This window comes from Temnothorax longispinosus, chromosome 2, assembly GCF_030848805.1.
Source record: "Temnothorax longispinosus isolate EJ_2023e chromosome 2, Tlon_JGU_v1, whole genome shotgun sequence".
In the NCBI taxonomy this organism is placed as follows: Eukaryota; Metazoa; Arthropoda; class Insecta; order Hymenoptera; family Formicidae; genus Temnothorax; species Temnothorax longispinosus.
The window spans coordinates 3,325,985-3,345,995 of NC_092359.1; the positions used below are offsets into that span (position 1 = coordinate 3,325,985).

A 20,011-nucleotide genomic window follows, 5' to 3' on the forward strand; every position below is an offset into this window, starting at 1 on the left:
CAAGTCAGTTTTCGATTGACCCTTCTGGTGCTTAGCCGAATGCTTACAAGTGCTCGACTTGCTCGTCTTCTTTACATGCAGTAATAAATAGATGAGACAGGCAATCGCTTCTTCGAGAGCAGAATTAAGTATTTTGATTCGATTGTTTCGTAGAAAATCAAGTTGAAAGAATCCCTACATCTGTGAGATGTTTAAATTAATTAAACAAATCTAATTTCTGCGAAATCAAAGGCTTTCAAGAGCCTGCAAAATGCAGGAATTGTAGAGTTTCAATATTTAGTAGCATCAACCTAAAAATCTGCGAATTTTCCAAAAAACCTGAATTTTGAAATTAAAGAAATTAAATTTTAATTTTTCTAGCATCAAATTTTAAACCTTTTAGCACCAAAGGGGTTAAATATTATTCCCATTTTTGAAATAATTTGTTCTGATTTTTGTCCATTATTTATATACTGCAGAGAATACATTTTATCCATATTATCTATTATCGCTTAGAACAATGAGCGATATTGAATATTGAAATTGTCCATCAGTATCAATTTGTATACGCTAGTTTCCACTAACAATTCGCAGATCATTAACGAAACGAGTTGCTACTACAACAAAATGTGTTCCCAAGCTTTCTCATCTTTCTGTTATTTTCCTGAGACCTAGAATGTGCGATATGTTGAAAGAAAAGAAGAAAGAGAGAGAGAAAAAACTCGCGTTTTATAATCATATAAAGTTTTATTGAAGTATTCTTGCCCACATAACTTATCATTAATATACGCATCAATTATTATATTAATTATTTTGATATAATTTGATAATTATTTTAATAATGAAGATTTTTAGTGCAAAGAAAATTTTTGGGTCTCAGGAATACGCACAAATAATTTCTATAGGATTCGACACTTATTGTATGAAATTCCAGAATAATGTGCCTGGCTACGGTGATGGTGCCAAGGAGGACTGCAGCGATCTGCCACCAAATCAGCGGAAGAAGCGATTGCAGCAACGACTGGACGAGATCCAGGCGAAGATTCAGCAAGAGACCGCGGCGAGGGACGGTCTGATGAAGATGAAAGGCGTGTACGAGCAGAACCCCGCCCTTGGAGATCCAATGAGTATAGAGGGGCAATTAAACCAGTCCAGTAACAAACTGGACAAGCTCGGAGTTGAACTGGCAAAGTTTCAAGGCTACCTCGAAGAAGCAATGCGCGCTGGTGCCAATTTATCTAGGTAAATGAAGCACAGTTAATTGAACGGGCCAGTATTGTTGTGCCATTTAATAATAAAATCAAGAGAGGTAAAGAAGTAACTTGGCGTGGTTTCAGCCCAAGTCAAGCACAGCGAAAACCTACTACTAACGGCTCGGCAACCAGGCCGTTGAGTTCACGAAGAGGTAGTCACTCGGGCGGCGAGGAGAGCCTGTCGAGATCCGCTTCGGACTCGAGCGTCTGTAACGCGAACGCAAATCAACCGGTTCACAAGAAGAGCGCGCCGAGCACACCGCAGCCGACTCATGGGTAAGTCATCACGGTAATATACAGAATAACGCACAGGTCACATTATACACTCTGAAAATCTCGGGACCTTTAGAATCCGTACATATTCACTTCATAAACTTGTTCTTTCGTGTTATTATTCGTACCGTTTTATCGTTATTAATGTTTTATCATTATTTGGTATTATATTAATATTCTATTTTTATATTCTACCAGAACTCAAATTATATACTTCATAGATTCTCCGTGTCATAATTTATCCGTTTCATAATTCTTTATAAATTCATGTTCAGAAACATTGCAATGTCTTTGGCTTTTATGCAATCGTTCTTATCTTATCGGAGCTAATGAACATAAGTAACAGAGATAACACGAAAAGTGTTACTATATGAGTCACCGCTGTTTTCCCCGTTTCGACAAATTAGTGTGACGAATGGAGTTTTGCTTCACAATTGCTTGTAGGTCCAGATTAGATTATGATCTAGTTGTTGTATATACCTTTCCGCGAAAGCGTTCGGTTATTGAGTAGATTAGACACTTCACACTAGACAAATAGCCACGGTTTTCGCTTTATGGTACTGATGCACAGTTCCACGAACAGCCCGGAATCTGGCCTCGGCGAGTCGAGAACGTCGCTACCCGGCAGCGGTTGCGAGGAGTATTATCATGACGAAGTGGACGCTCAACCGCCATTGGGAACATGTCGGGCGCTTTATCCTTTCGATGGTGAGAGTCCGTCCAAATCTATGGGCATCCATACGATCTACTTTTCTATGTTTTCAGTTATAGGGACGGAAACACGAATTAGATTAAAGTGCAACAGAGAAAAAAAAACTGAACAATTACTTTATTCTTGTTATCCTAATCTTTAATCTTGTTATCATTGTTACTATTTTATTTGCAGCGACTAGCGAAGGTTCCATACCGATGTACGACGGCGAAGAGCTGTATATGATCGAGCTGGATCAAGGAGATGGTTGGACTAGAGTGCGACGCATTTCTCAACCGATCGAGGGCTTCGTGCCGACCTCGTACATAGAGTGTCATCTGTACAACACTTAGCCGCTTCTCCTAGGTTGTTAAAGGGGAACTACGCGACATGGAACCGCTCGAAGGAGATTATTAACGAAGACGCGTAACGCATTTGGCGTCGTCGAAGATTCGAGGGTCATGTGTTGGACGAATTGGCACGGGATACCGAAACGTCAATAGCGGATCGCAGGCCTAATACTCGAACAACGTAACATCACAAGGTTTTTAATTTTAAAGATGCAGGAACTTGAAACAGTTAAGAATCGTGAATATTCACACGCAAAATATATTATGAAGCTTCTTTTAAGATATATTATGAAGATCTTTTAAGATTCATAAGATAGATGAAAACAGAATTTCTCAATCGCGGATTTGAGAAATCGTTTGTCAATCTAAAGACCCGCGATCACAATCTATAAAAGTGGAAGTATCTGCGGAATCGGATTATTGCGTGCTAGTATTCTCAACGAAATTGTGACTATTGTCAACTGTTGCGTACACACCTCCAACACATTTCCCTCTTAAGTATTCCTGTTCGATCGATCGGCCGATCGATCAGGAAGGAACAAAGGAACGATATAATACGAACAAATAGCCCCGGTTTTGTGATCAATCAATCTAAGCGTAATAGGGATAGAGTCGAGCTCATTTTTGGGCTTATTAGACCCTAAGAGACATATTTCACCCTTATCCGGATTTATTTAATATAATACTTTGTTATATAATAATTAGCAATTATCTGTTAAAAAGGTATTTAACAGATTTTAATAGCGTATTATTAATAGCGAATGTATTATTTAAATTTACATTTAAATCATTATTTTCGCGTGCGATTTTTTTACGAAGGCTCGCGGCGGCCCTACAGCCTTACCTGCATTATTTTGAAATTATATAAGTTGATATTAATGGCTGTTGATTATTAATTAATTATGAAATGTTTTACCGCGGGAATACGGCTGTATTATTATTTATCGCGGGAGGAAATTCAATGCGCGGAGGATCACATCGGGACCTGCATTTCTTGGCGTTCGGTTCTCGTCAAAATTATTACTAATGATAACAATAGTTACTACTTTATTAATCTCGGAAAATTTTTTTATTTAAAAATATTGTATTATTTTGCAGACTGTGTACTATGTTTCACTATGTAAATACATAATTCTCTTTTTTTTAATTATTTTAAAGTAATCTTATACGAAGGGCCACGGTGGCCCCAAAGTCTATCTACGGCAGGAAACTCACGAATCCAGAGGTAAGGGTTGAATTTAGGCATCTGTATGATAGCGTTATGTCCGATAATATACATGTTCAATTGTATGCATTTGTCACTTTTAATCCTTGAGCAGGAGCAAGTATCGAAACAGAAGAATTACGTTATTGGATAATTATTTTATTTTATTTTAAAAAATAGTTATTTAACATCGCAATTAGGAAATGCCAGTTTTTAGTCTATCAAATAATGGTCGACGAAAATAGTGCAATATTCTGATCAAAGATTTTAAGACGAGTCTTTTGTCCGTGTGAGAACTTATGAGTTTTCACAGATCGCTTCAGTATTAACATCAATGCGGCTGCTTAAGGATTAAAGCGCGATTGTCTTTTCGTGAAGAGTCGACGATGAAATGATCTTTAATGCACTTCTCGAGACGTATCCTTTTTCCGTATAGCTGTGCACGAGCGAGACATTTAACGATCCCGTTAAGAGAAAAAAAAAGAAGTAACTATCTTAGTAATAATAATCGCGCTCCGCCTACTCGTCACTCACAAATTAATCACGACTGTTGTAACCGTCGCCGCACCGAAGTTTTATCGTTCTTTTGTATACTCGACTCGACGTTGTAAAAGGCGGCCGACTGTTTCACGCACACGACTCACTATCATACGCTGAGAGAGCACGAGACTGATAGGGTTTCGTCGTGCTCGCGCGAGTCGAGCAAAATCTTGATGTTTACTCGTAATCGAGATTGCAAAGATCGACAAGATTCCGAAGTATAGTGGCATCGAGAGAAGAATTACAGAAATTATACTAGTTAGGATGCGTACAGTACAGGATTGTAAAATTTGGCAATGGATAATTGAATATCCATGTATTCGATTTTGTAAAATCGAAAGCTTCTAAAGTTAGAGCTCTTCGGTTCAAGAAGTGATAAATCTGTAGCATCTGGAATTCGTGCGAAACGCTAGCTTCTATAAACGAAGATTTTATAAAATCGGATAAATATACATATGTATATATATATATATATATATATATATATATATATATATATATATATATATATAGATGTGCCAAAATTTATAAAATTAAAATTTTTCGTAATGTAAAATATTTTATAATCCTAATAGAATTCTTGACTCTTCAACGATCTACAGATTTGAGATTAGCTTATTTGAAAGCGTATGTAATCCGCGAAAGGATATCTGTACGACGAGAAGGGTCTTGAAGTCTTGAGATTCTCGGGACTCGGTTACGCGTAACATCAATTTGCGACGAAAAATGAGTCGTTCCGATGGAGCTGGTCGGCGTACCGCGTTTAAGGAGTTGCCTGAATGTGACTAGTTAGTGATAGATTTATGTAAATATTGCCAGGGATATGGAAGCGAGAGCGAGGCTGCCCAGCATGCGAGTGCCAGAATCGATATTAAGCCCCGGGAAGGACACGCTTCTGTCGCGGACAGGAGCCTGGTCCTTAAAATATCCGGGTATCCTGCGGCAATGCTCTGTGCTGCGTTGGTGCTACACATCGGTATATTAAAATTATTAAATGGTCAAAAAAATAGCGTTCGCGATAATCGTAGCGGCAAGCTGTAATTGTAGAAGTTATAGCGTCGGCCTGTCACTATTGTTACTTCGGGCGATATTTTGCGATAGCGAGAGCCTCGATGAATGGTCGCTAAAGCAGCATGGAGATGCGGTATATCTGAAGGAACTGATCCTTGGATCCCCATACGTCCCGGAAGGAAGTCCGCTCGACCGCGAGAACCTGATGCATTTATCGTAATTTTTCGCGGCATCCGGGAATCGTGTAACTTTCTCTCGCATTGAATGTATATGTATATATTATATATATATATATATATATATATATAGATATTATATATTCGATCGTCAGGAAGAAAAGGCGTAGCTTCACTATAGCCGTACGCAAGTACACGAATAAATATCAATAGTTCACTCAGACACATACACACGCACACGCGCATCCTGCCCCCGCTCTTGATCGCTTCCGGTTCGTTAACGGCGAAAACAAGGGAACTACTCGGCGATTATGGCAAGACGAAGTAACGGGGCCGTCTGTGCGCCCCGACGTTTCATTGTGTCTGTTCTATGTATATTTTGTGATTCTCTATACGCGCGAACAAGCATTGTAGATAATTAATTCTGCGTTTTATTATACTTTATTATTATTATTTTTATTATTATTATTAATATTGAAAAAATACAGGTACTAAACCAATATAACTGTTTCGGATACGTTAACGTGGGTAATATATTTACGCCTTTACATCCAGAGCTCTTCCTCATGCGTTTGATGCGTTTAGTATTTAATTTTATCTCTTATAGAAAATATATGTTTGGAAGAATACCAGTTTTTCGGTTCAAAAAGCCGCACTTTATATTTCTTGTATAACAATTTTTTAAATATAATTTTTACGTGATTTTATTGCTATATAAAAATCAAAAGAAAGTAAATGTGATAGTGATAGTTATTAAATCGCGAATATAATATTCCATTCCTATATTTACGCAAACACGCGTTGAGAATTATTTTTTTTATAATAATCGTATGATATTAATAATTATTAAAACGTGAACGTGATATTTTTGTTCGGTGAATGTAATTTATTTAATATGTTCAACGTTTAGTAACTATTATTGTACGAAGTAAAAGATATTTATTTTGGCATTGATTGTATTTCATTTCAAAAATTTTATTTAAAGAAGCTGCAAAAATATAAAAAGTGCAATTAAAACTAGCGTGCGCCGTCGTCATCTTTGTTTTGCGTCGTTTTATGTCCGTTTTTGAATAAAATGTTATTTTGTGTTTTTAAATCATCGAAGCAATGTTGCACATGCGAATAAATGTCGCGAGTACTGACCAAAGCATTGAGCAATTATTGTACCACGCAGTACTTTTCGTTCTATTACGATACTATCGATCATAATTAGCTCTGTTTTCTAATCACGCGAGCGAGTATCCATGATATCGAGATTGCGTGCAGCTTCAACGTAAAGCCAATCAGGCACCAGCAGCTCGGTGAGTAATTTCATTTCCACTACATAAAGCTAATTTAATTTGTAAAATTAAAAAAAGAGAAATCAGTTGAGCGTTAGTTGCATTAATATTAATTAGCGCAATTGAAGTTGTAGATAAAGCGCTTTGTTCAGAATATAAAATCAGGAATAGATAAAAACGCAGCTGAGTTCTGGGATATTTTATTTTTTAACTGGCAATTTTTTTTTTATTTTGGACGTTTTTTGGCACACCCTGTACATACGTTCGTACACGACACATTTAGTGGCTCAAGGTAGAACATCGACCTTCCATCCGTCGAAACTAATACGTTGTATAAGTGCACCATTTATGTTTCTCTATTAATAACAGTCGCGACACACGCATGCATCGTATAAAAATTGGCTCGATAACTTTCGGATAGTTTTTATTTTACGTAATACAGAATGTGGGTAAATTTATAAGCGAGTAAAAGTGTCCATCTGTCTTGAAAGCATTGCGCAGTTTCTACTCCCCTGTCAAAAATTGTATATACAATTACGACACATATCTTGCAAGATTTTAACAACTGACGCGTCGAACAATCGGCGAATAAATTATAAAAATACGGACCACAACAACTACTCTCCTGACCCGTGACGCAAGTGCTCTCGCGAGACTAGGGAACATTCATATAAATAAGATACAAATTGCGATATAGAAATCACTGTAATTAGGATGTATATAGACTAGGAACGGTGCGAAATATATAATTGAAAAAAAAATGCGCTCTCGTGCTTCTCGTGCTGTTTGCATTGCGACGTCTCGCGCGTCTCCACATTGAAATTTCTACGAATCTGAGGATGTATGAAACTAGAGATTTACAGATTTATCAGTTATACATTTTTATATTTTTCCAATTTAAGAAAATTTTAATAAATCTTAAAGCTGAGGGACCTTCAAATGAAATTATCCAAATGCCACGGACGTAATTGTCCGTAAATCCGAGATTCGACACGGTTACGTAAACTTCTGTAAATCTCAAGATCCGTACGTCCAAGAATGACTGACTAGATCAAAAGCACAGGAAGATAAAACGAATTTACAATTGTAATTACTATTCGACGCGCAGAACGCGCGTAGTCTCGCGAAGACATTTGCAAGCCTACGCTTGCAAATCTGTATTTCTTTACGGGGCACCCTATATCCAGACGTTAATAGTTACTTAATAATATTTTTGTCATTCGTTACTTTTTCGTTATTAATTAACACTTTGTACTCGAGTGAAAAAAATTAACATTTATCCGAAACTCATCAATTTGCGAGGCGTTAATCTTTTCATATCCGATTTACGAATGCATGTAAAACGTGAAAACGTCCTCAAAATGTAATTTACAGAAGAGTTACGGAATCTTTATTTTTACACTGATTCTTAATATTTTATAAATATATAGTAACATTAAATCATGTAAAATTGTAACATCTCTGTTATATTTTCACATGATACTCGAGTGCAAAATGTTAAATATTAAAAAGATTGCACTATATAATGTATATATATATCGGCAGTCCATAGCGGTGTAAATTGTCCGCGACACTGACGGACAAAAATTACAATACAAATACAGTCGATACAAGTTGTATTCATGAACGACAGATTAATATTTTGCAAATATTTCTTCAAGTCTTAAGCTCTGTAAATCCGAGACTTTTGAATTTTAGAGATCGCACATTTAACTATGCAGATTTAAAAACCCGAAGGTTCGAAAAAATCCAAATCAAACGATTCAAATGATCCACATACTTTATAATTCAAGGATTCGATACTGAAAGTGTTCTGATATTCAAAATTTCATAAATCGTGAGATCTAAGAATCCTCGAATTCGATTGAATTAAGTATTTATGTATCACAAAACAGCGTCGCTCATGGCTGGTATCGCGATAAAATCTAAAAATCCACGCGGTATAAAAGAAAAACGAGGGATCGGTCGATCTCCACGAGATCAGTAACAGATCCGCAGTAATTAAGTACAAATCACTAGTGACATTTATAAAAGATACAATCGGGCCGTGTCGACTGGCGATCCGCGGCACCCGTTATCACACATTTCGCGTTATCACTGTACAAAATGTCGATTCTACTTCTAGTTCGCGAAGTCTTGAGCAATCTTCGTCGAGAGAACGCGGGGGATGGAATCGTCTCCCCCGGCGCGTCTCCCGTCGCGAAATGGGCTGCTCTCACTCGGGAGGTGGCTTAAACGTTCAAGTCCTCCCAATCCTCGATCTGCCGAGGAGTAAGCTCGATCGTGATCCTGGTCAGAGTGCGTAGGAGGTCGTGCAATCTTGACGGTAACGGGTTCGCCTGCAGGTCGATGAATTCCAGAGCGGGCGCGTGCCTGAGCCTCTCGACGTCGATATCTGCAGAATGAAACCAATGATGTTGTCATTTCAAGAAAAAATCTATTACATTTTGAAAATTGTCCTTTGTTTTGATCACGATATAGAAATGCGATAATTTACCTAAGACCTCTTTTTCGATCTATATAGCATTAGAAATTGGACTCGTTGAAATTATATCGATTTTAATCCTTGAATTAAATACTTAATGTTGATATTTTTAGTACATCCAAAATTATTCTAATAATTGCATGGTTTTAGGATACTTTTTGGGAGGAGGAGTATTGTGCGATCCGTTAATTGATTGAATTGCTGTTTAATAATATTCGATGAAGATCTTACATAACGACAAGTTAATCGATACTGACCGATGATGAAATTGTTGCTGGCGAGAAGTCGTTTAAGCTGCGGTATCCGCCAGGCGACAGATGGTAGAGCGATGAAAGTGTTGTGCGAGATATCGAGTCGTTCCAGAGCTTGCAGCTCGGCCAGCTCCTCGGGCAACTTGCTCATCTGATTGTGGCTTAAGTTCAATTCTGCAAACACAATAGGCGTCTTGAAATACATAATAATGTGGGATTTTTATTATAAGCGGAAATTCTTCTAAAAGTAAATTTTATAAAAGCGGAGATTTAATCTGAAATTGCTCTATAGTTTATCACTCACCGGTGATTAGTGAGAATTTCACGGCAAACTTTGGAGGGATTTTTGTGATCACGTTGCCGGAGAGGTCGCATCTCTTCAGCTCCGTGTGCCGCATCAGATGGTAAACTGCGTCCGGGATTTGCATGAGCTGGCATTCTGACAAGTCTAAAAAGTAAAACGAAAGAACGTATATACAGTTTCCTGAAAAAAGAAAAATAACACAAACGTCGTGACTTTAAGTTAATGCTTTCAGGGTTCTCGTTAAATTTCAACCGCCATGTAGAAATTAGAGTAAAGTCGTTTCGAAATTAATTAACATCAATTTCAGCGATAAATTCATTTTCAAAACACGAAACGAGTATTGTGTTTTAAAAATGAAATAAAAATTAATATCTTCGATTTCCGGGGGCCCCCGCACATCCTTCATAAATAATGAAAGTGTAGGCCGTTATTTATTGCGATCTTGTATCTTTCGACATATATCCTATTACTATCCATTATATAAATACCTTCTCCCTTTCTCCAAATACTCAATCGTAATTTTTAATGGAAATCGACAATCGAATATCGACAATCAGTGACGAAACATTGGATGAAAAATAAATAACTCTTTTTGCACTAAAATAATTATTCTTCCAATATTTTATTTCGCGGCAGCCTCTTTCGATGCGCGAATAGAATTCCACCTGTGACTGCGATTAACGTTAAACCGAGAGAACATATATACGACTTTCCCGCGCGCGCGTTCAGATATCGACAAACATCGGTTAAGCTGTAATAATGAAATTATAATGTAAAGGTGCTCCGCCACTCGGAAAAAAAATGAGAAAACGCCAGTCTAGGCGCATCATAACTGCTGAAAGTGCACTTAACGTCAGCGCGCACCGCGTTTCACGCTTTCTCCAGCACGGAAGACCGCCGACGCTGAATCTAACTCGAAGAACGCGCGGGAGCCGAGAATGTGTTACGGAACAAACGTATATATTCCGCGTTATATATTTATCAATCATCGCGATCATTATAACATCGGCGCGCACGCGGTTCCGGAAGGATAACGAGCCGCGCAGAATTGCGCGATTTAGTAATTCAACAAACGTGGATTCATTATGCGCTTCGTGAAGTTGAGCAAAATTATCGAATCCTCAATCCAATTCTAATAAACTACAAAAAGAATCAAGCTCGTGTATTTTAAAATAATGTAGTAGTAAGTAGAAAGTTCACAGGCCAATAAACGAGCAATCGAGAGACGTTAAAAACGTCCCTATATGTATATTTAAAATAGATTTAAGAGATATTAATCTATTTTTAATTTTTAGATATTGAACTATTTTTAACTAGTTTTTAAATTTAATATTTCTCAATTGCTCGGCCTTTGAACTTTCTACACAACAAATTCTAATAATTAAGAAAAATGCTGCCTCATATTTTCCTCTTCTTCGTGGAGAACCCAAGAAATATAAAATTCTCGTAAAATTTTGTCATTCTGTAAATTCGGACGCTGTTGATTATCGAAATCTCCAAACTCGATGCAAAGAGAAAACTGTACAATTATACAATGAAATTTCTTCGGTTGTAAGAATCAATTAAGCCGCGTTTTCGCAATTTCTGCTACCCCGGTCCCGGTCGCGCACCAATGCGAAATGCGAATAAGCGCGTTACGAAAACACCGCGGTGGAATGGTGGAAACCTGGCCGCGAAACGGACCCGTCGCGGATTAAACAATCTTCCTGGCGAATTTTAAACGCGAGCAAAAGGAATCGCGTGTGTCGCTTTCACCGAATTTACCGAGGCTCTCGTTCTCCTTCGCCTCCTCGCAGCGATGAACCACTCTGGTAACGGCGTGCGCCATTTTCGACGTCGCCGTCGCCGGGCCGCACTGACTCACCGACTCGCGGTGTTCAGAGACTGCGTTTGAAGCATTTATTTCTGTGCGTGCCTGCCGAAATAAATCCCACCACCTGGTCGGCCGTGATACTCATCTCACGGCTCATTCTCGGATATCTCAGGTTATCGAGGGGGAAATGCACGAACTGTTCCGCGATGGCCGAACGAGCGCGCGCGCACGCGATATGGGCTGCGTCTTGCGCCGGAAATCGAAGATTTGGATATTTAGAACATGACGTTTCGCAAGTGCTCGACGAGAGCTTAATCGGCTTAATCGACTGATAAATTTTGAAAATTTTTTTAACATATATGGCAAGGGGACTGGAGTGAAAGTAGTCGTCAGATTGTTATTTGTTTGTCACAACGTCGTTTCCGGATAAGCTAATTGCTCTGAATCATATGGCCTTGGATTTAATTTTGATAAACTTTAATTTTATGTGTCATAATATTTTTATCGGAGATCTTGAACTTTGCGCGATTAGTTGATTCTTATAAAAAATGTTGGATCCTTATAGATAGATTGAAGTGCAGAATATATAAAGAAAGACACAACTTAATTAATTATAATTAATTAATCATAATCAATCATAATTAATCAATTATAATTAATTTAATACTATTCTACGAAAATTGCTCTTAATTCTTTTGGACTCATTTTCATTTGAATTAAGAATGATCTTTCTTTCGCAAACAAGTATTTGGATTATATTACATTGTAAAACGTTCTATAATTCGTGCAAAAGATAATTAAGTGGGAATAAAATACTCGAACGGGCGATTGTGCAATTAGTATGAGAGTCATTGTGCAATTAGTATGAAAGTTATTTTTCGCTATTGCTCTCACGCGGCTAGTTAACGTGCGTGCGATCGTTTTTCTTCGCCAAAAAAGTGGTAAAAAAGGCCCGATATCAAGCTGCCATTTAAGGTCGCGATGCCTTATACGGGAACTTCTCGCATTTGTAGACGCGCGTTTGTGCGTTTCGCGCTGGAAAGTTCCTGCATTTCTGGATTCTTACACGGGATCTTTTTTCCACGCACGAAAGCCTCGGACACCTGCAGAGCTGCAGGTGCAGTATCTGCAGCAACTATGATTAAAAAAAAAAGAATGTTTTATAAAATAAACTTATTTCTTTATCTTATCGCAGGATGCAATATTGAAGATTCAATATTTATAATCTAAGTTAATGTCAGTTTGTATTAAATCTTTAACAATGCGCGCTAAACTTGTAACGTGTCACAGTTCTACGAAATCAGAAGTCTTATGACTCGGACTTGATCCAAAATTGGAATCAGTGGAGGATCAATAGCGATTTATTGCTCGCGCAGTCGTTCTTTGCCGCTTCATTCGTATTACAGCTGCGTGTCTCGTATTTGAAGCTATACAATAAAAAGATTCATAAAGGCGAGGAACAGCCTCCGATATTCGGAGCGCGTAGATCAGCATTGCCAAGGCTTCGCTTTACTATTCCGAGATCGACCTTTCGTGCGGTGCATCGGGTGTCCCGAAGATACGCGCGAATACCCAGACGAAGATACCGACCGCAGAAGATCACCGGAGCTGTCCTGCGAGGCTCACGATACGCGAGAAGGAAAGAGACAAAGGCCGGATACGCGCGTTGTGTAACGCAATGTTTATCCAGTCAATTATCTATGCCGGAGAGTTGCTAAGCGAGCATTTCACTTTTATCCGCGAGCTCCGATGCTCGAGGAACGCCACCCGTTTATTTATCCAGTCCTGGGTAACTTCTCCACCGTCGGCAGCTTCGTGTATCATATCTTCGATTTTATTAGCTGTTGCAGTAACAGCTCACTTAGCAAATATCGTAAATATCCTGCTGATTTTTAATGAGCAAATTTAAACGTCTTGAAAAGCTTTTAAAACACATAAATTATATCTTTGGATAACTTGTAATTTATCGTTGCAGTTACATCATTGTGATCTGTTTCATAAGCGGTATAAAAAAAATAAACGGGAAAAGGAGAGAGATTTTTTAAATCCTCCCTCTCTTTCGTTATTCGTGATACATTTTTCTTCACACTGCTCGTTTATGATATAATTGTATCTCTTTATCTTTAATGAAATTAATATTGAGATTGCAAAGTGGAACGGAAATGTTTTGCACGCACTACTACTATGTGATTGCTTTTACGTGATGAGGACGTCATTGGTATGATCCGTACTTTCTACGGAACTATGTTATAAGTTTTTTGCCGCAACAGGAAATCGTTGCCAATACGTTGCGTCCCGACGATCTCGACGATCAATTTTTATTTGCCGTTCCTTGTTTCCCCTTTCCTTTTCTTTTTTTCTTAATGCATGCAGTGTTACGCGTGTGAGAAAAAACGTATATCACAAATCTTGACGAAAGTAGGAGAGTTCGTTAGTCGCATAAAACAAACTGAGTCATCCGATAATGCATTAGATAAGATAGGTATTAACGGGACAATACGCAGAAAACGTTTTGTTGCGATCTCTACCGCTTAGCCACTTGTGATATTTTTATCGTAATCCGATAATTGATTTGCCCTGTGAATATTATGCTTACATCGTAGAAACTGCGTTTCTCTGCAGTTTCAGATTTTTAGAACTTTCACAAGTCCTCCAATCGAAATTATAATGTTGCAGATTTTTAACACAAATCTTTGCTGTCATAATCATTAATATCATGAATCTTTAGTATCAGACCTTTGTTAGCCTTTAATCTTAATCAAAATATATATAAACATCGAGGAAATAGGCTTTTGACAATGCATTTCTTGGTATCAGTGATTCAGAACTTATTCAAATTCAAAGGAATCTTGAATGTTTGAAATTAATTCTTACTGTTTTTGTTACTACAAACTTTTTCGTTTCATAAGGTCTTATGACTACGATCCAAGTGCGTGTTAGAAATTTCTGATTTCGTAGAATCGCGACGCTACAGATTCCGAAAATTGAACTGGTACATTTTTTTATCGAACAGCACAATGCGTACGTTTTGATTTCACGAATATTTACTCAGTGCTCACCGTTTTTTCGTCCATACGCAAAAACCCCGATTTTAAACTTCAGAAATTCTCAAAGTTATTGTTTCCAATGTACATATGTATATGCTCATTAAATTACAATCTGCGTTTGATTGTAGTCTGTGCAATCGTAATCTGTAGAGTACGTTTTATGAAAGGTGTGGTGAGTCACAAGCATCGGCACATTAAAAACAGCAAAAGCATTGTTGATCAAGGTTACGGTGTGCGCAGACGGCGTTGTACAGATAAGGCGAGGGTGGAAGTTATCTCGAGTCAGGAAGTACAGTCGATACTGACACATGCATATTATGGTGTTTACAAACTCGGCTTTTTCGTAGATAACTTTCTTAATGATTTTAACGTCAAAAAATCTGTGTCAAGTTGAAGGATTTCCACATCTATCGTATTAAATATTTTTATTTGATTTGTAGTCGAGTATAGACCTGTTACACTTCGGCATTGAAACTCATTAAAATTCATAGTAGAGAGATCAAGAAATTAAAAGACGTTTCGAAGATTCGAGTCGTCTTTTAATCTAAGGAACGTGTTGCAAGGATTTCCAGAATTTTTCTGGATATCCGAGGAAGATCTTTAAGATTTAAAATGTCTTTTAAACAATAATACATTTCACGCACAATCAATTACCTAAATTGCAGTTATCTTGGGCCTCTTCGCATCGTGAAACCACCCTGATGATCGCCCGACCAGCCAGTTGCACGCAAACTGCCATCGCGACATTCCTCTCGCCTTGCTCCTGCGAGATCTGCTGCACCTCTTCTTCGTTATACGGCGGCCTCATGGTTCTTTAACACTTCGTTCTTACAAGGAATTGCAACTTACAGCGGACAGGCGCGCGAATGTAAATCTTTCGAGTTTGTGATGTCGAAAATCAGCAACGATCTTCGCGCATTCGCCAAGAAACTACTTCTGGCAGTAACTTCTCTTATTCGATTTCTATTATAATCGTTAGAAAAACATCATACAAGCTTAAACAGCTGTTATTCTTCTTATGAATTTTACACCCCTTGGTCACTGGCAAAGCTCTAAACCGTATCCGGTAAGTCCGCGTACTGAAGATAGAAAGACTTCGGCTATAGAAATCTAGATCTGGTGTACTTTGAATTCAGTTAATCCAATTTCTTCTGCGTAGAAAATTTTGCCTGCAGGATGAAAATCCGCGCAGATCGGATCCCAAGGAGTATTCTTCTTTGTGAAAACTTCTTTCGAAAGTCGAACTTAACTCGAATAACCAGAGCGTTCCTCAAAGAATCATCCAAATAAAAAAAAGACGCAGATTTTCGATTTTTTTCACGTCCTTTAGGCTTTCGCGTGATTTCAGGATGGAGTCTGGGACCACAAAGTCCACTTCGAGCGTGACTCTCAAGGGATCCTCGTTGTCGCGAGTGAACTTCAGTGGGACGCAGGTCCGGCCGACTTCCTGCGCAACTTTAGGACTTTACAAGTCCTCGGTCCTCGGAGTACCTGAAGATTGTCACGGCGACCGAGGCCCGTTTCAGGTGACTCCGTTCAACACTGCCTGCACAAGTGTTCGCGGTGCTATTTAAGCCTTCGCCACTTCCCCCGCCATCGGGGAAGCGTCTCAAACAGCTGACTACTCTGTATGTGTGTGTGTATCCACTCTCCCTCTCTTTGTTTGAAAACAAACGCAGCCAGATGCACCGCGCGACATGCAAGCTGTCAAATTCGGCGTCGGGATTTCCGCGTTAGAAACACGTTTGTTCAAGGTTTTCCTGCTGTTTCAGGGTTTCTTCGGAAATCTCTCCAGGTCTCTTTTGTTTCGAGACTAAAAGAAAAATGTCAATTAATAAATTGTTTTAAGATCTTGCGACTTTTTAAATAATTTAAATTGAATGTGTTTTGCGTTGAATGTTTTCTTCGCTTCTTAATTTTCTATTGTTTTAAGATTTCTTCAGGGTTTTCTTGAGTTTTTAGATTTAGATTCTTCTAAAATTTCCATTGAGATTTTTGCGTTAAAATTATATCTTCGCCGTGACTGTTCTGTAGTTTTTTCAAAAAGAAGAACCCTCGACGATACAACTGGACAAACGTTAAAATTGTACAAAATTCATCAATCGTTAATTTCGAATTTTATGCTAATTACTGAAATTATATTATAATATAAAATTATAACATAATTTTCAAAGAAAAAAATCTGTATATTTAAGGATCAAGTTCAAGGATTGAGGCTTAACAATTCGACGGATTCAATTTTGATTCCATTAGATTATGATTTATCTCACAGCATTACAAGCTAACGAAGTATCATTGAAGATAAAATAGAGATTACATATCGAAATGGAAAAGCTTCAATGTCAGTGTTGATGCGCGTCGAGCTTTCTGACTGCGCAGTTTTTTCAAACAAAGAAGTTTAAACAAGATATATCCTTTGTTACTTCGCTAGAACTTTACTTTTTGTGTCGTTAAAGATATCTTTAAATATACCTCTTTCCATTGTAAAAACATTGTGCTCAATTATTGTTTAAGTACATTAAATACAATCGTTATACAAATAATGAGTGTAATTCTTAAAAAAAAAAAAAAATACGTAAATGACGTCAGAGGAAGATCGCAATGAGCGTTGACTCAGATTTCTCGAATAAATAGGAAGATACATTCGTATACACGGAACAGCGCATCCGGTTTTTCCACGTGTATGTGCAAAATTTGTTCACTCAAACTGACATGCGAAATGAAGATCGATATAATATTGTGTAAACTCCGTTGCGGCGGGGCAAAATACCCACTGCGCCATATTCCGGATTCCATTATCTACGCTAAAACACAGAATTTTATCTTTACATATTCAACAAAATTATTATAGAAAACATAATACCTGAAATATTAATATAAAATTAATATGAATCATATTTTCATCATATTTCTCCGTCGATATTATTCTTTCGTAAAAATAAAATTGGTTCGCAAAAAAATAATTCAAAACGCGCAATAAATATTTACCGCTTTTACCACGTGCTAGACAGTTTACTATGCGCAATTCAGCGTAACATTTGGGAAATCGCGGCATAGATGTGCGTCACTATTTCGCTGTAATAGTGAATTATCACGCGAATGTCCAAAGAAACTTGCTAAATTGCCAAAAGTGAGAACGCGTCTTCACAGCACAAAGCGACGCGAATACGCAGTCACGTTTAATTTTGGCCAAGATCGCGAAGAAGCGAAAAAATCGGTCGCCTTTAGATCTCTTTTGTGAATCCATTGGAAAGCTATTTTTTTCTTATTTGTAAAAGATAAATCATTTTTATAAGAGCATGTTTTTATTTTTTGTCAATCAAAAACGTCAACGATGCATTCGGCTTGTTATAAAATAGAATATATTTTGTTTTATCTTCCCTTTGCAAATGTTTTATTCGTGATTGAAGTCTCGCATGTTTCTTGAAGAGAACGACAAAGACGCGTTGGCGAGACGAATTTCGCCACTGTCTGCAACCCCCCACGCGAGCGCTTCTTCTTCCTTCGCGTTAGAGGAGACTTTGCTCTCCATTCATCGTGAAGCTCAGTGCTCAACAGGGACAAAATGTTTATACGGTTCCGCGGTATGCTTGGCCCGCGGCCAGAGGATACTGCGCGTACATCTTGCCGACAAAAATAGACAGCCGCGGACCAAAATCCCCCATGACTTCTCTTTCGTCGTTTTCGCCTCTTCGTGCGACGTAGGGCACGAAATGACGAAGACCAGAGGAGCCGAGGATGCGTGGCTCCGATCTGTGGTAGTTGATATTGGTACAACATTCTTGAATCCTTAGATAAAATTTTGAATCTCCTATATTTTCTGGATTTTTAGATTCCCGAATATTTGTAATTTATCTATGCGAGGGTCATTAATCTTGATATATCTCAAAACCATCGGATTCTCAAGCCTTTAAATTTCAAGTCCTTGAAGATCTCGAACATATTCAAATTCTGCATTCTCCAATTATTTATATATTTTCCAATCATTTAGAAATGTTTAGATTGCTATTTAATTTAATTCTTTTAATTGCATTATATAAATTCATATAGATTTTTCAGCATCTATTGGCACGTTGATAGATGCAGAAGGAAGTGAGTATCTTCGCAGCTTCTGCGTTGACTGTGGCCGGCTTCCGCTCTCATCTCTTTTCTTCTTTAACAGAGAAGAAACGTTGGGGGAGAACACCTTGGCACGCACCCTCGCCAAGCAGCGTACATTGGCCCTGCGGCATCGTCGCCGCTGACGTCTGTCCCGTTCTTTGTAACACGCGACCGCGTGTTCTCTCTACTGCGTCTTCAGTTTTCGATGTTTACTGGGAAATCGTCTACGCGAGCGGCGATGATTTCACAAAAACAGCCGGACGTACGAGGGTGAGCACGTGCCTCTCTTGATTGACGTTCTTTCCTGGTGGAAAAATCTCACAGAATTTGTCATGTTATTAATCAGAATTTTTATGCAAATTGTAAGACTTTCTCAGAATGCTAAGAATTTTTCAGACTTTTTATACGAAATAATAAAATATTTCATATTTTTCCCGCTAACACATTATAGAAATCTGGGGCTATATAAGAAAATCTGCACAATTTATAAAAAATTTTTATACCTTTATCTCTAATCGCAATTTTGCAGATTGAATCCTTATTGCAATTTGTTTCAAGCTTTTCGTAAATATTAATCAAATTAATTTTTTTTTTCGACGTTGAGGGATGGAAGTCAGACAAAAGCCTCCTCAAAAATCTAAGGAAAGAGTACAAGTAAATAATATACATAAAAGAGTACAAATAGATATAACTAATACAAGATTAGTTGATTATGAAAGGTTTAATATATCTTTAGCAAGGACGTGCGAAACCGCGACAGAAATGTCGTTCGCGACGCGCGTGACGCGCGTTCACGCGACCTCGATTTTCGCGAATGTCTATTTTTCATCGTGGAATTTTCCCGGCGCGAAGCAACACGATCCGACGACGCGTCCTGTCTCGATGACTTTTATTGCGACTTCTGTATATCTTTTGAACAGGCGCCGAGCTCTCTCGTTGCACGTGTGCCTTTATACAAGGGTGAATTAAAAAGCAAAGACACAAAAGCCTCTCAGCGCAAACAAAATGCAGTCCCCAATGTGTTCGTTAGAGGAACTCGATAGATACGGTGAACCGCGTTCTGCTACTCGCTCGCTTTTAAAATTGCCAAACTTTTGCGAAGAATATATTATTCAACTTATAAATAAATTTCAATTTGCGGCATGACATACGAGCTGCATTGATATACGATCTACAATTAATTCCCAGATGAGAATTCCAATTAGAAATCCAGTGGTTTTATAAATCGCAATTGCATTCTCAAGTGTCAATAG

The 20,011-nt window shown here is 38.0% G+C and overlaps 2 protein-coding genes and 1 long non-coding RNA gene across 9 annotated transcripts in view; 2 read left to right on the forward strand and 1 right to left on the reverse strand.

Annotated features, from left to right (window-relative positions):
• The window catches only part of Cip4 (formin-binding protein 1-like Cip4), a 34,742-nt gene extending 28,118 nt beyond the window's left edge, over positions 1-6,624 (forward strand). For 3 of the 5 annotated variants that reach the window (XM_071770619.1, XM_071770620.1, XM_071770622.1), the window contains 4 exons: positions 914-1,221; positions 1,317-1,508; positions 2,077-2,213; positions 2,392-6,624. In XM_071770619.1, the coding sequence (XP_071626720.1) occupies positions 914-1,221; positions 1,317-1,508; positions 2,077-2,213; positions 2,392-2,549 (795 nt within the window). In that variant the 3' untranslated portion in view covers positions 2,550-6,624. The remainder of the gene's footprint in view (positions 1-913; positions 1,222-1,316; positions 1,509-2,076; positions 2,214-2,391) is intronic. The other 2 variants (XM_071770621.1, XM_071770623.1) reach the window with 2 other exon arrangements.
• Positions 6,625-6,941: 317 nt separating this feature from the next.
• Positions 6,942-16,747, reverse strand: Sclp (leucine rich repeat containing protein 20 sclp). Of its 3 annotated transcripts, XM_071770626.1 has the most exons (5): positions 15,312-16,747; positions 12,677-12,745; positions 9,798-9,941; positions 9,500-9,667; positions 6,942-9,152 (listed from the first exon to the last, which is right to left on the reverse strand). In XM_071770626.1, exons 1-5 carry the CDS (start codon positions 15,463-15,465, stop codon positions 8,989-8,991), a joined length of 699 nt encoding a protein of 232 aa, XP_071626727.1. In that variant the 5' UTR covers positions 15,466-16,747; the 3' UTR covers positions 6,942-8,988. The 3 variants fall into 3 exon arrangements, with proteins under 3 accessions (XP_071626727.1, XP_071626729.1, XP_071626730.1); XM_071770628.1 differs by lacking the exon at positions 12,677-12,745 and having other exon boundaries at positions 15,312-16,667; XM_071770629.1 differs by lacking the exons at positions 12,677-12,745; positions 15,312-16,747 and adding an exon at positions 11,562-12,161.
• Positions 16,748-17,901: 1,154 nt separating this feature from the next.
• On the forward strand, positions 17,902-19,060 carry LOC139808537 (uncharacterized). The gene is made up of 3 exons (XR_011730890.1): positions 17,902-18,428; positions 18,708-18,749; positions 18,820-19,060. It is a non-coding gene; the product is annotated as an uncharacterized lncRNA (long non-coding RNA).
• The last annotated feature ends 951 nt before the right edge of the window (positions 19,061-20,011 follow it).

What these genes read in the sequence shown, in the direction of transcription:
- Sclp (XM_071770626.1), bottom strand. Translation starts at nt 15,465, where the DNA reads ATGAGGCCGCCGTATAACGAAGAAGAGGTGCAGCAGATCTCGCAGGAG. An exon ending in GCGTGGAAAAAAGATCCCGT is followed by an intron (nt 9,942 to 12,676) that starts GTAAGAATCCAG and finishes TTTACTTTTTAG; the next exon opens with ACTTGTCAGAATGCCAGCTC. An exon ending in CAGCAACAATTTCATCATCG is followed by an intron (nt 9,153 to 9,499) that starts GTCAGTATCGAT and finishes TTCATTCTGCAG; the next exon opens with ATATCGACGTCGAGAGGCTC.